Consider the following 16,023-nt stretch of genomic DNA (forward strand, 5'->3'; position numbering starts at 1 on the left):
AATGTGACTATCAATATATTTTGTATGTAAAAAAAAGGTAAAGTGCTCCCCTGTGCTTAGCACCACACCATGAAGGAGTATAGGGGGGGTGTGGGGGTAACGCCCCACACTTCCTTGATCCGATCGTGGTTAGGGGTGATGTGATCATCATCACACTCCTGACCGCCTTTACCCCCCAGGGTTTCCCCCAGGTACCCATGCCATTCGACGCTGGGTGGGTGCCAGGGCCGCTTCCAACGTTAGAAAAGTTCCCGGATTTGAACCGACCGGGGATCGAACCCAGGACCTTTAGCATGGTAGTCAGACACATTACTGACTGAGCCACCGCAGCCACTTATATTTTGTGTGTTTTGTGTGTTAATGTGCCTGGGAGTCTGTTGCTGCTTGAATATTAGTTCTTCATAGCAGAAAGCTAAACAAATTGGAATGGGAAAGATAATTGTGACTTTTCTTCCGGGTTTTTGATTACAACTACTTTTTACATGGCATTGCATGGTTAAAAAGTTAAATTGAATTATAAGGAAGTGTATGTACAGAAAGATCCATTTTGGTAGGGATAATTTGAGTGCTGTGTCATAGTGAACATATTAATTGTACAAAGTTCAAATTCTGCCAGAACAGTAAAGGGAAAATTGTAAGTTCCGTGTGCTAAATTGAGGGCACCTGTGTTTTCGCTACACTGTGTGGCATCACTATAAAAATGAGAATTGCACAGAGTCTTCAGAAACATGAAAATTGTGTTCTATGGCATACAACATTTGAGATTGTCATGGTGGCTGTTGAAACTGAGTCCACCATAAAGTCACACCCTGTAAATGTTAGAAAATGCATGACGAGAATTAACCATGCAATATGAACGCAGTAGAATCATGTAGGATGCTGAACAAATACCCATTGATAGATATAGTCTCTGCCAAATTATTCCTATCGAAATCGATAGTCCTGTGCAATGAAATATGGCAAGAGTATTTTTCATGAGCCTCTGCTTAATACATTGCTAAAAGAGTAAATTATATCTGGAAAATATAACTTATATCCAGATAAGGCACGATGTGAGTTATCAGTTACGGATCTCATTAGATGGTAGTAAATAATTTCTTTAACAAATATTTGAGGTAAATATCAACTTGATCGCAGCAAAACAAATAAATACCCTTGAGGAAGAAACATAAGCAAAGAGCTCAAAGTCAAATACTTTGAGTATATCTGCAGTACCCACACATAGCTAGTATGAAAATTGTGCTGAAATATGCCAAAAATCCAAACAAAAGACATCTTTGAACTTGTGTTGTTTTAAAATGTCAACTTTCTGTAATTAAAAATGTTGTGTACCTTCTAGGGCAGAGTTCGAGAATGCCTTGTCAATTTATTAACAACATGTGGACAACGTGTCGGCCTACCAAAGAGTCCTTCCGTAAGTATGGTTATTTCTGATCCTCATTTGTTATTTTATTTTAACTTAATACATTTCTTCCATGTTTCAGTCAATTTGCTTTGCATGCCATGGTTATTTTTTTATTACATGCATTTTTATTCCCTTTGATGAAAATGTAGCATGGCAGTTTATTTTTCTATTGGTGTTGTGAAGATACATTTTTTGCATTTTTCAATAAATATTTTTTTTTTTACTAACAAGCAATGATTCTTTGAATTCGTATAGAATAGTAGTTTTTTAAGAGAATGCTAAATGTTTTTTGTGACAGTCAAGCTTTGACTGTTTCTCAATAGAGTGTACTGTAATGTAGAACTGATTTCTTTTGTAGACTTTTTTTTGGAATAACGATGGATTCTTTTTCTTGTTTGTTTTCCATATTCTGATGGTGAATGTCTCCCTGTAGGATGGGTACATTAACACTATTAACAAGGTAACAATATACATAAATTGGTTGTTTTGTTATATTTTCCTGTTTTGTTTTTGGAGCTTATTCTGGTGAAGGCAGTGCATGGTCCGTATTGTACATAATGCAACTGATTTGGTTGATGCACATAAAAGAAAGTGCAATAGGTATGGCATTCATTCTGATGCTTTTTGCCTCCTTATCACACATGTACATAGTTAGGGGCATGTAATTTGCCAAAGTGTAAATTTTGCTTTTATTGTTGAAAGGTTCGTCACTATTTTTCATAGTTTTGATGGCACAAAATCAACTTTAAAATATTACTCTTTAGGCAAAATACATTAATAATTTTCTGGTGTGGAAAGAGAGAGATCAGAATATTCAATTTTATAATTCACGCACCATAGGGAAGGGCTTGGAAACAATGCCACAGTAAATGGTAAAAAGTACATGGTAAAGTTCGGTGCAACTACAGCAATAAATTGATGTTAAAATTTGCATACATGGTTCTATTGGCATCGAGGTCACAAATTCCCTTGACATAGACCCAGTCATGAGTAGTTTTAAAACTACTTGTAATAATTAAAATATAAAATGGTTAGTACCTTGATCTTGATTTATCATGAAGAGAATCCATTTTTTAAAGATTCACCATTTGCAATGTGAGATGTTTTCATTTGCAACTTTATAAATTTTCATCTCTTTTTTTTCAATGGATAAGTATTATTCTATGACATACTCCAGCTGGAATTTTCTATTGGTTCCAATTGAAATTTCCATTGGATTGAATTGGTTTCAAATGGTTTCCATTGGAATGAATCGGATTCTATCGGAATGTATTGGTTTCAATCGGAATCTCAACTCAAACCAATTGGAAAATCTAGACAATTTCCAATTGGTGAATTGTATCCAATTGTAAGTTTGTATATATTGTAGAATCAATATGTTATAAATTCATTGACTCAAAGCATAGGTACTTTAATTCTTGACACCACATTTCCTGTGATTTAGAAGTTCTTTGGAAAAACAGCACACTGAGTTTCTTCTGAATTCTATTGCATACTACTGAAGTCAGATTTATCTTAATAAATACCTAACAAGAACTCTTTCTTAAGAACCAACTCAACCTTAAAGAAGCTAGTAGTTGGTATAAATGTTCATATTAGTTCTTGTTTTTGAAATATTAAATTTCCATGGTTATTCTTATGTGTATGTAATGCAATTGGAAAAATGAGCAATCTTCTGATAAACTAAGTCGACCTCGACAGTGTTTTGTTTGTTTGTGTAACACTTTTTCAAGTGTTGTGGGTCAGATTCTTTATTTAGCCTAATTTGTTGCCATTTTTGCATGTATAAAGGAAGAACAACATGTCAATTTATCACTGAAGAAGCCTATTTTTTGATTTTCTATAAGTGTGTTAATCACAATGAAGCTACAGAGTTAAAAACGTGTTCATATATTTGAAAAAGTTTTGTTTGTGAAAGTTTTTCTAACTTACAAATTCCACATGCTTTACCGGAGATTTATTTTAGTTGTTTAATATGATTTCTCCATTGCATTTCCGGTTGTATAGATAAAAAAATTTCATAGGCCATATGTTGAAAACAATAAAATACTTTCCAATAGAAACCAATTCATTACAATTGACCAATCAGTTCTGATAGTGTCTAAAAACTCATATTGGCTATCGGAACAACTGGAAAAATTTCCAGCTGTGGAGAAAATTAGTTTTATTTATATAAATACACTGAAAGGTACTGGAAACACAGTGTGTACTAGGAAAATGATGGAGAAATCAAAAAGTGTTAATTTCAAAATTATGAAGAAAATGCTATACCTAAAACAATGTGATGGAATGAAAATCAGTCTCATCATTGGGCAGGGAATATTCACTTGATTCACTTTTGAGTCGTTCCATGTCAAATCACCCAGAGGTGGTTGCGTGACCATTTTGTTAATTTTTTATATTTTCACCATAGGTGGTCTTTCTAGTGACCTGCTCAAAAAGATTTTTTTTAAAAAAAAAATCTTCCGCCATCTTGGATTTCTGCTCATTTTTCATCACTGCGGGAAGCAAAAATGAGTGTTTACAAGGGTTTTGAAAAAAGGTTGCTGTGTGATTTCTATTACAGATGGAATGTTCTAGTTTTCACTGCCTGAAAGTAGAGATTCTGGCCTTTCAGAAAATGTATATATATGTAAGGTAAGAATTAAGTAACTGGGACTTTAATGGGTTTCAATATAACCATCGTAACAGGAAATTTTGCCAATTTTAAAGGTCTGTAAAATCAAAAGGGCTTGAAACCACAGGATGGAATTATTTTTGCAAGAACTATGAGTGGAAGGCTTTTCAGCCATGGTGAAACAAATCCGGGGTTGTAAGCCCTTCTGTCAGATTTTTAGTTCCGAAATCCGAAAATTTCCAAAATTTGTGAATTTCAAGGTCAAATATCTCTAAAGGGGGACCTGCCAAAAATTAGAAATTTTGGCCATGGATACTCCTACTAGTACTTAGTAAAACCTGTGAATTTCATTTTGGGGTTCACACCGATGTTCATGTTACAGGCTGTCAAATATCTCTAAAAATGACATCGTGAAAACATAATAATAAATAGGCTTAAAGTGACCTGATTTCCATTATTTTATAAGGGTAAACAGAAATTAAAATAGATAAACTGGTTAGTTACTAGTTGATATATTTCAATATATACTTAGTGTGCTTTTGTTAATAAAAATCAAATCAAATCAAAATCACTTTTTGGATTGAGAAGACAAATGTTAGTAAACAAACAAGAGTACTATTATGTCAGTAAGTATATACAAGTTGCATGCACATGTTTCTTAAAGGTTTATGAATATCCAATACTATCAAACCTTACTCAATACATCCATTCTGATACATAACAAGTGTATGCGAAATATAACATAATATATACAACAATTGTCTGCGAAATATAACATAAGCTACCTGTAAAATATGACAAGCATTTAAACGCTTGAGAATATACGTATTCAAGTTCTTCCTCTATTTTTTGTATCCCAGTCACATATACACTGTGATATACACAGTTTACAATTACAATTTCACAAGACTTAAAATTACATGAACTGAATCCTGATTTGGACAATTCTGATGATGACGACGAGAAAAAAATTACTTACAAACAATGGATAACAACAGATCGTTGGAATTTGATCACTGTTGTAGAAACAATTTCAGAGTTTAAAGAAATTTTAGCTTCAAAGTTACTGCAATTAAAAAGTCGCCACTTTATTGCTCAGAGTCAATCAGAATTTTGCAAAAGAACGAAAGAAAGTGATTGGTGATTTCTCTGAAAACTTCACATTTGTTGTACAAGATGAAATCCAGAGTTACCACTGGATTAATGCTCAAGCTACTGTCCACCCCTTTTGTGTCTACTTTAAGACTAATTCTTCAGATGATCTATGCATCAAACGTCTTTGTATTATAAGTGACTGCATTGTACACAACACAACTGCTGTTTACGCTTTCCAAAAGCAGCTGATTCCATTTGTTCAAACGTTCATCCCAAATCTAAAGAAAATTTATTATTTCTCAGATGGCTCAGGAGCCCAATATGAGAACAGAAAGAATTTTTCTTACTTATGTAAGCATAAACAGGACTTCGGTGTGGCTGCTGAGTGGCATTTTTTTGCCACAAGCCATGGCAAGGGTCCTTGTGATGGGATTGGTGGGACGGTAAAAAGACTTGTGGCAAAGGCAAGTCTGCAGCAACCAACTGAGGGCCATATTCTTACACCAAAGGACATGCATGCGTTTTGTGTGGAAAATATTAAAGGATAAACTTCATCATGGTGACTGAAAGTGACAAAAAATGAGCAAGGGTTTCTGAATGACCGCTTCAATGAAGCTCATAGATTTCAAGGAACAAGAGATCACCACAGCTACATACCCAGAGGTCGGAAGTAGCGCGCTACTTGTAGCGGCGCTACTGTAGCTAGCTACAAAATTTGTAGCTGTAGCTGTAGCGGCGCTACATTTTATAAATTGTAGCTGTAGCTGTAGCGTCGCTACAAAATTCTTGTAGTTTGTAGCGAAAATCACCTCGCTACCGCTACTTTTCTTGTTGGAGTTTTGAGGTAAATGTTTACGTGGCAACAGTGTTTACCAGAGAAGAAGAAGAAGAAAGGTTGCCATGCAACTGTGTAGCGCGTTAACTTTGTTGTTTGTTCCTAAAGGAAAAAGTATAAATACCTTCGTCTTTGGTCTCTCGATCTCATTTGTATTTTGTTTGGGAGGTAGTGGAAGCTCGTGAGCCCGTTAATTTTGTGCGTCGCCTTTGTTTTATAGTACCACGTTATTATTATGAGTGATATCGACAGCGACGATTGTGGAAGCAAACCACGCGAGAAGTTGCCATGGGAAGAATACAATAAGTTTTTTACTTTCAAGAGGACAGGGAAAAATGGAAATTTCATTCTAAGCTGCAATCTTTGCTGCATGGGAAACGAATTGTCGGTGACGAAGACCAGCACATACAATATGAAAATTCACTTACAGGTAAGTGTAAAATTAAAGGATATAATAATAATGAAAGGGGAGATATAAACTCGGTCACATGTTTCATTGCAATTTCTTGAAAGTGTGTAAATGTAGAAATAATGCAATTACATGCCACGTTGTTTACCTGCCAGTTGGTAACCATTAACATTTATCATACATTTGTACATTTTACACAGTTTTTCTCCTGTGTGCTATTTGGACAGTCTTTCGAACAAAGGCATGTAGTGCTCAAAGTCGGTAAGTGGTTGGTTTCATTAAATAGTACTAGATTTTCGACTTCTGTCCAATGTATTACTTTGGAAGGATTAATTGAAGCATGCGAAAGTTTCCGAAATAAGTTTTTAAAATTGTGCAGAACGTGCACCTAGTTTTAGTCGAAGAAACCTCCAACTGTGCGCCAATTTCGTACTGGAAAGTAATTTCCTAAGTTTCCGTGCCCATAAAATTGAGGTGTGTGTGTTAACCTCAACTTTGAAACATTCGCCCGTAAATAGCAAGACCCGAATACAAAGTTCGGTATTATCTAACCTTCTTGCTTGACCGAATCATTTTCTCATGAATATAGTAATATTTTGGGCCTAATCTGCCGTTTTGCAAATTGTCCAACGTACTGTTATTTCAACCCTTTTGGAAGAGCAAAAAATATTGTAGACGAAATGTTTGTTGCTTGGAATTTTGATCGACGTCTTCAATCGAAGTTATTTTTTTCCCCGCTTAAGTAAGAATTTTCAAAGGGATTGCAGAGAATTTCACAGTGCGAAAATTGAAATTTAGAGTTATAATGAATTTAATACCTTTTTCACTAATCAGGAGCTACTACAATGTGGAGTTCTTAAGTCAGTGTGGTGTTCATTGTCATTTAATATCATGCACGTGTGATATGACCACAAAAGACATAAAAAAATGGAAGTGACTATTTTCACCAGGTGGTGGGAATAGCATACGAGGCTATTTTCACCAACAAATGTAAATACTTGACCATAGCATTGTATTTGGCGCAAGTTTCTTTTGTTGCATTGCGATTTCATCATTCTACGAATGCAATTTTTATATGCTTAGATTTAAGTCTGTTAACACATACTGCGGAGTTTTAGTGATTACTTAAAGATGTGTGCTTTCATAGTTATGTTAGGTGGGCCAGGTTTGGTTTTCTTAGCATTAAAATAAAGTCCCTAAATGTATTCTACTAAACTTCCGATTTACTTCTACTAGTCTACAATACTTAAGTTGCTTCACGATGGAAAATGCATTGTCCGGGGGAAGCACGCATGCTCGCCTAAGGTAATTTTAAAGTGTTTTTTTCAACATTTATAACTTTTACCGAAATCCAAACAAAGGTTCAAATTTTGTGTGATAATGATTGCCAAAATTCTAAGATTAGTCTTACTGCTAGGATAATTTGAAAAAAACAACAAAAATTCATAAAATAATCTAAACCGTTACCCACATCCATGTTTGATACCCAGTGGAGGTACATTGTAGTTCAGATTTTAAAATGTAGGCCCACTCCCGATTAGCCAAACTGTGCATAAAGTGGACTTAAAATCTCATTGGGCAGTAGTACTTAAGTTACTGCTAAGGAGTTAATTTAAAGTAAAATTGGTGCAACTACTACTGTCACAAAGTAGTGAGAATAGCAGAAAGTGTTAAGACCAGAAATCACATGATCTGGTGTTGGGAAGTATTTACAAATAATTTTAATGCTGGAAGTGACCTGCCTAACCTAACAATGAAAGCACAAGGAATGCAATGCCCCTTTCATACTACATCATGTGACATATTAGCAGTACCAATTCATATTAGAACACCTTGTGATATTTTTCAAACTTCATAGTGTGAAGAAAAATTACTTGTCCATACGAAAATAAATGCACGCCGACATAAGTTTCTTACACATCAACAATTAAGGAATGCACACATACATGTAGTAGGCCAGGTTGGAGATCATACACATGAGAATTTAAATTCTGGTGAAAATAGCTTCAAAGCTAGCTTCACCACCTGGTGAAAATAGTTACTCCATAAAAAAAAAATGTATTGAGAGCAATTGAACATAACTGCATAACCTCATAAGAATCACTTCATTGTAGTTGATATTCTTCCTGCCCCTCCAATAAATATCTCTCAGGGCAGAATAACGTTTTTGTAGTGAAAATGTTGAGACTGTGAGTAAAGTGTACAGATAGGTATCCGAGTAGCCATAGCCTGGAATGATGTTGAAGTGACATTTTCTCATTATCTGATTTCACGAACTTGGAGACATTTGCATTACTTTATGAATCTGGGGTCCTGGATTTTCAATTCGTGGAATAAGGTGTTTTGACAAGTTATGAAAGAGTAGAGCTGTAGAAGGTATGAATCAAAATTCTTGACCCTCGTCCCCCCCCCCCTCCCCACAAGGGTTGGAAATAAATAAAAAAATTATTAGTTATTATTCTTATTCACAGCTTTCATTCTTTCTAGTGTAATTAAACACTTATTTTAAAATTTAACATACTGCTTTGATATGGAATTCATAGCTAGACAAAAAATGAAACTGACTAATCAGTTTCTTCAGTGCATTCTTCAAATTTCAGTTCCGTTATTAAATGGAATGTGTGCACATTCATAGAGCTAGAATATATCCATACAGATATCCTCTAGTGTTCAATCCCAGTAAAACTTGACGTTAACGTAAAAACAAACATAACATTTATGTTACCACTTTGCCATTGGGTAAGCACTAAGGCTGAGCCAATATCACTTGGATGCTTGGGAATTGGAATGATAAAAGCTTTTTGAAATATTGATTGATATCAGAAATTATACTGCTCTAATTATTTGCATAAATTTACCAAAGTTTTTGCTTTAAAATATTCATGAATATTTTATGTTATGCTAATACAAAATTCAATGTTTTTGCACATAAATCGGGCACAACTTCCAATTTTGCATAATTCCCAGGATAATTAGCCTCTGCGAAAGTGTTTTGTGCCATTTATGTGGATCCTGCGTAGAATCAAACAACAAAAAAGTATCTGCCAGTATTGATAAATGGAAAAGATGCTTTCTGATACAGATACCACTTGTATAAGCTCAGCCCTAGTAGGCACACACATGAGGCAAAAACAAATTAATTCCTAGAAGCAGTACCCAATGTCTTCTCTCATGACATGCTATTCACATTAAGGGAAGTGTTTTCCCACAAACACTAGGGACCAAAATTGTATATATTGTTTCCATTGCAGAATTATTTATCTCAAGACAACTTCACGTCTTTCGTTTCTGAGGTAACATGGGAGAAAGTTGCCATGGAATTCCACAGTATTTATTCATGACAGTCTCGGCAACTTTTATTCTTATTAGAACCTTATAAATGGTCCCGTGGCATTTTGCTGTATGGTAACATGTGTAAGATTTCCTGTGATTATTTCAAATCCCAAGTATTTTGTAAGAAGTTCAAAATTTCAGAGATTAAATCTTGTTACTGTATCACTGCACTTTCATTTGTGCACCTATAGTCATAATATTTTTTTCTTTAGAGAAAACATGAGCAGAAGTTGGGAGAGTTGAATAAATCCATCGAATCAAGCAGAAAGAGAAAAAGAGAGATCTGCGATAGCAACCAACGGCAGAAGCAGTTAAAATTAAGCAGCCTCAAAGATGGAAGATTCTCTTTTTCAGGTGAGTTATTTGTGAGAGCATATTGATGTTTGGGATTTCTATTTTGGTTTTCATCGTTCTTATACCGCTCATGAGTGAACTGTGACTGTGATGAATGGAGAGAATGAAAGAGACAGTCACATCCATACTTTACCCACGATCCAAACCAATTGATGAAGGACAGTGGCTACTCACCGGAAATTCTGGGAATTATGCATGAATATTTTGTTCCGGGAATTATGTGGAATTTTGGATTCATTGGAATCGCACACTCTTCATATTGTTAATATTTTTATTGAGGGGCGGTAGTATGTAAGTTTGGAATAGAGAAAACCTCTGCTTGCATCCTTGAATTTTTGGAAGGTTTGCCTTGAAAACCGGGAATTATACTTGAATTTTTTCATGGTCTTAGAGTGGCCACCCTGTGAAGTAGCATGCTAATGCTAGCAAATCCACCATAGGGACTGGCAATTTCATAATTTTTATTGTACAATTCTTTTGTCTTCAACCATGGGCAGTGCGAGGGGGTGCTTGCGTGCCCCTTAATTTTCTTCCGCATCCCCTACATTCAACTGAAAACCCTAATTGTTAGAGTGTATATTATGTCATGTCACATTGAGCACCGAATGTCAGGTACTGAATGAAGTAAGACCGTTATTATTGTATGCAATGGACAAGCACGTAAAGAGATGCAGCGGCAGATTTTTTTCTTCAGTCAGCATTGTTGTTATGATTGTTTTCTTCCTTTCTTTCATTAAGTGCTCTGTATGCGGTTTTCGATAATCGCCTATAGCAGAGATTCCCAAACTTTTTTTGTTTCACGGCACCCTTAGTGTTTCAAGATTTTTCCGAGGTGCCAAAGTTAGAATGTAGGCCTATCTAACACTTGGCAACGCTCAGTTAGTGTGGTTAGGTTGCTTGCCTCAAGTTAAAAAAATAAACACATATATCAAATTCAGAAATATATTACACATAATAAAAAGTACTAAATAAGCACATACATTGGAGTGTCATTTCAGTAAAATAGAACATTTCGCGGTGCGCCTGTAAACCATCCAGTGTGCTGCAGTGAACTGTTTGGTAACCACTGCCTATGAGCTTGGTGTGAGTTATGTTTTTATTTTATTTGTTTTTTTATTGTTGATAAATGGTTTATTTTTGTTCTTGTTCTTCCTCTTACTGGAGCAAAAATTGCAGCTGCTTTCAAATTATCAGGAAATTATTTAAGCAAGTTGTAATGTGAAGGGTAGTTTTCTTGTTAATACATTCTATGTATTTGTTCCACATTACATGTCTAGTAAACGTACCATTTCAGGCTTTTTCAGAAACTCTTACGAAGAGGCCCAATGTTCACGAAAAAATTTTGGAATAAGTTATTGGGGGTGGGATTTTATCCTGAAGTGGAAGACGGAAGGTACAATGTACTATGCAATCATATTTTGTAACTCCACTGGTTACATTAAAAAGGTTCAAGAATTGTGTTTTTAAAGGTCAGGATAATTTCATTTTGTATTTCACTACATAGTTCAATGAGACTGCAACGTGTATCTGAATGTTTACACTGTATGACAAATTTCTTGGAGTATAAGTATCATCATGGACGTCCAGGGGGAGTTCAAGCTGGGGGAGGGGGGCACAGCTTCTCGTGAAAATGGATGTCAATCTAAAGATATATAATTTCATTTCAGTCAGTAATTTATGTTAATCAGTGGAGGCGATTAGGGGTGTAGTTGCCCCCCACTTTTTGCTATTTATGCTAGTTACTATGCTAAACCTTATCTACCAAGAGAAAGTAAACTGTTCTTCTCACCCCCCCCCACCCCCTTTATGTTTTGAAGATTGCATGCATGTTAGTTGAATACTGATAATTATAATTATATATTGAAACTTTTAATTAATTCTTAATCTTTCATGGCATTAATCAAATTTCATATCCTTTCATTTGTAGGGGAAAACCAAGAGAGTATAGACAATAAGTTGCTTGAGTGGATAGTAGATGGGTTGCATCCATTCTCTGAGGTGGACAGACCATCGTTCAGTGACTTATGGCAGTCTTTAACAAAGAAGAAGTTGATGTGCTCTGCGACCTTAAAGAAAAAGTTGGGGGAGCAATATGAAAGAATGAAATCTTCAATGTTAGGCGAATTTGAAAAGGTCAGTTTTGTCTCAGCCACAGCAGATTGTTGGACTGCACATCATAGGTCCTTCTTAGGAGTAACCTGCCACTGGTTGGATCCACTGTCTCTAGAGAGGAAATCTGCTGCTCTTGCATGTCGGCGTCTCATAGGAAGCCATACTTACGATGTTTTGGCAAAAGAGCTGCAGGACATATTTATCAGGTACCACATTCATAATAAAGTAGTGGGTGTGGTAACTGATAATGGATCAAACTTCGTGAAAGCCTTCAAGGAGTTTTCTGCAAGTGAGCCGGAGGACAGCCAAGAGTCTGATGTGGTGGAAGAAGAAATTACAGAAATTCTTGCCACAGGAGATTGCACTTTGCCACCCCACATTCGCTGTGCAGCACACACTTTACATCTTGTTGCAGTGAAAGATTCAGAAAAGGCTGCATCATCAGATGCAAATTACAAAAGGCTCTTCCGAAGTGCCTTCGCTAAAGCACAGGCATTGTGGAATAAATCCAGGCAGTCTTCCCAGGTTGCTGACATAGTGAAAAAACAGCTTGGTGCATGTCTGATTGTACCAAATGCAACACGGTGGAATTCAGTGCATTCTGCTGTATCGGCACTATGTCAGCATTTTACAAAGCATGAGGAGAAAGTGCATGCAATTTCTGATGCAGTTGGCCTGTGCAGATTTTCTCCACATGAGATTGAATTTTTGAAGGTAGGTCCGATATGATAAAATTACTTATGTAGTTGGCACTCATTTCATACTCTTAACTTATTCAGTCATTGCAAGCTGTACTTACAAACTGCTATAATATTCTTAATTTTTGACTTCAATTATTATAGTGTACTTTTTAAGATTCCAAAGTGCAGAATTTGCATAATATTTTTCTCATAAATTTTAAGTGATGCATACACTTGTGCTGGAATCAGAAGAAATTATTAACATACATTTTTATTGTGGAGATTAGAAACTGTTTGCTGTGTTTTTCCAAAATGGATTTCCTTTGAATGATATGCTACATTTAAAGTACATGAAGGAATCATGCTTATGAATTGTTTTTAATATTTTCACCATTGTTTATTGCTATAACAAACATTATATTTACAAATGAATAAATTAATTCCTACAATGTTTTAAAGTAACGTACATTTTATTTTTGAAGGAATATGCTGAGGTTACACAACCACTAGCCGAAGCAATTGACATTCTCCAGGGAGACAAGAAGGTGTCCATTGGATATCTCCTTCCCACACTCCACCAACTTCTCCGGATACTTGGTTTGAAATTGGATTCTGGGGATGTAGCACATTGTGATGCCCTTGCCAGAGCTATTGTTGATGGTGTGAAGCAACGGTTTGCAGGCATTTTATGGGATAAGGATACAGTGCTAGCTGCTTGTTTCCATCCAAGGTAAGAAGTTATCTGGAATTAATTCACTGCAGTGTCTTTTATATCTTGATTATTCACATGAAAGATGCATGATGTTTTACTTTACATAACAAAACATCAACATTGTTAACTTCTCTTATAAGATAACAATTACGTGCTTTCATATGTGCACAAATCAGAATATAGTTGCTTTATTTGATGTTCAAAATAATTTCTTGGCAACCTGTATTTTATTTAGTGCATGCCAATGTTAAACTTGTCTTTGGTTGAGAGGCGGATATCTAGTCTTGGCCAATAATACCTTGTTATGTGAAGTATACATTTCAGCTGTTTCTTTTCACTATTTTTTTTAACATTTGTCTCATACTCATTTGTTTTTATAAATATATTATTTTATGCAGTTTCTCAATAGCCTAAGAGGTTTTCTTTTATAGTTTCCAGAACTTGATAACATGGTTGTTTATTATTTTTTTCAGTGTTCAAATGTAAACCAGCTGTCTTCCATGGTGCAGTAGTAGTTATCAAAGCATACTATGATACCCAGGAGTCTTGGGTTCAAAGCCCAGCCTGGGATTGTGTGTTTTTTGTGATTGTCCATTCATCAATTTCACCCATCCTCATCTTTGCGATTGCGATTAGATCTCTCCCTCTCTCAATATGTCATTTATTGTCTCACTTATTTTGTCCCATGCTGTACTTTTCAAATATCTCCCTCTCATATTCAAAATAAACCAAATCAATTAGTTCAATGTAAACCTGCAATAAACTTGAAATTGTTGCCCCAAAGTGGACATCAAAGATTTTTTTTTTTTTTTGTCTTCAGTGTAGTTAACCAATACCCTGATATAGCACTTTTATTGTATTTCAGATTCAAATTGTCATGGCTTGAATCGGAAAAAAAGAGTGAGGCACGCAGATGGATGGAGAAAGCTGTATCTCATGATACGAAGGAAAGTTCAGCTTGTCAGAATGAAGAGAAGCAGCTAGACGATTTTGAAGATTTCTTCAAGTTTGAGCAAACTCAATCGGAAACAGAACTACAAGAACTGTGAAGATTTCTAAAGGATGGTCCCAAACCTGTGGAGACACTGCACAGTTACAGTAGCAAGTTCAAAGAAATTTTCATAAAATTGAACACTGTTATGCCGTCAAGTGGAGCTGTTGAGCGTTTGTTTAGTGTTGGCGGAAACTTGTTTTCTAGCAGAAGGACACGGCTGACCGACCAGAACTTCGAAATGCAGCTGTTGCTAAAGTTCAACAGACAGTTGAATTTGGTTTAAAAAACTTGTATTGGACAAACCAAACATGCATGTTATACACAGTTAATAAAGTGGTTTGTACATTCGCAATAGGACTTTCAATAGTGTTATAAAATTAATATCTTGTCTCATACCAAAAGTTTGTCAGCAACTAGCTTCAGGACAGGTTTTTCCTTAAAACTTTATTTTTTTTCCCCAAATATCTATTGTGAAAGTTTAGTATATAGAACAGTAATACAGAATCATTAACTTGAGTGTTGATATAGAATGCAATGAGTGAGGGTGCAGCCCAATAGGTAGAGAAAAAAGTGGACAATAATGCTTAATTGTGCTGAAGGCTAGTATCAAGATAAGGACATCCAGATGATAGATGTAATGATATTACAGATAATGTATGTATGCACACTTTAGTTATTTGATATCTGGATACATTGACAAATAAGTATGTAGAGGATGTATAATCAAGTACTGTATTTGGATATTATACATCCAGGTGTATAGTTTACCAAGTACCTGAATAATTTTATTATCTATATATTAGGGCTAAGCCAATACTACTTCGAATCAATATCAGTGCCAACATACATCATAATGGCGATACTTGAAAAGATGTAATAATTCAAAGTAGGTCAGAATGTGTAATATTTTTTATGATACTGCCCCAGTGGAACTAGGCTATTGTCTTGAATATTGATTTTCACGCAAGATGATCGTTTGATCACCTCATTCATTTTACTCCCAATGTCTCTGGATATTTACCCTCTGCAGATTCTGGAAAAAGTATGTCAGCATCTATGATACCATTCAATGCATGGGACTCTGTATCAGTTCATTCCTACTATACATTCATGGTGCCGAAATGCTGTCAGGTAATCCAATGACTATACAAAGGTACCTAGACATCCAAATTGAGGATATTGGATTTCCACTATTCAAATTGCTAAAGATTTATTTATTAATTAAATGATTGATGTGTAGGAAATTTAGATATTGCTTGTCATAGTTCTCTGGGTTCATGCTCCTGATAATTCTCTTAGGAGTTTATGAAAAGATGCAATTGAAACTTTATGTTCAAAATCTTTCCTTCATAATTTTTTTTCATTAAAAAATTAATTGTTGCCACCAAAAATGTTAAAACAAGTCAGATGGTAACTCAAAAAATATATCAATTGACTGGTATTGTGATAACTGCCTATTATCTAACTAACAGCTGGG

The 16,023-nt window shown here is 35.3% G+C and overlaps 2 protein-coding genes across 5 annotated transcripts in view; both read left to right on the forward strand.

Moving 5' to 3' along the window:
* fry (microtubule binding protein furry) overlaps positions 1-16,023 on the forward strand; it is a 1,034,138-nt gene that overhangs the window by 992,789 nt on the left and 25,326 nt on the right. For 3 of the 4 annotated variants that reach the window (XM_083126340.1, XM_083126341.1, XM_083126344.1), the window contains 2 exons: positions 1,340-1,414; positions 1,839-1,865. In XM_083126340.1, the coding sequence (XP_082982466.1) occupies positions 1,340-1,414; positions 1,839-1,865 (102 nt within the window). The remainder of the gene's footprint in view (positions 1-1,339; positions 1,415-1,838; positions 1,866-16,023) is intronic. The other variant, XM_083126342.1, reaches the window with a different exon arrangement.
* Positions 6,188-14,601, forward strand: LOC145991323 (uncharacterized). Its single transcript, XM_083127327.1, has 5 exons — positions 6,188-6,382; positions 9,907-10,048; positions 11,976-12,874; positions 13,323-13,570; positions 14,418-14,601. Exons 1-5 carry the CDS (start codon positions 6,188-6,190, stop codon positions 14,599-14,601), a joined length of 1,668 nt encoding a protein of 555 aa, XP_082983453.1.

The sequence above is a fragment of the Lepisma saccharinum genome, chromosome 8 (genome assembly GCF_977018435.1).
Source record: "Lepisma saccharinum chromosome 8, izLepSacc3.1, whole genome shotgun sequence".
Classification (NCBI taxonomy): domain Eukaryota; kingdom Metazoa; phylum Arthropoda; class Insecta; order Zygentoma; family Lepismatidae; genus Lepisma; species Lepisma saccharinum.

Excerpts from the sequence above, each read along its gene's own strand:
- LOC145991323 (XM_083127327.1), top strand. The coding sequence starts at position 6,188 with ATGAGTGATATCGACAGCGACGATTGTGGAAGCAAACCACGCGAGAAG. Across the intron at positions 6,383-9,906 it reads ATATGAAAATTCACTTACAG|AGAAAACATGAGCAGAAGTT; the intron begins GTAAGTGTAAAA and ends TTTTTTCTTTAG. Across the intron at positions 13,571-14,417 it reads GCTGCTTGTTTCCATCCAAG|ATTCAAATTGTCATGGCTTG; the intron begins GTAAGAAGTTAT and ends ATTGTATTTCAG.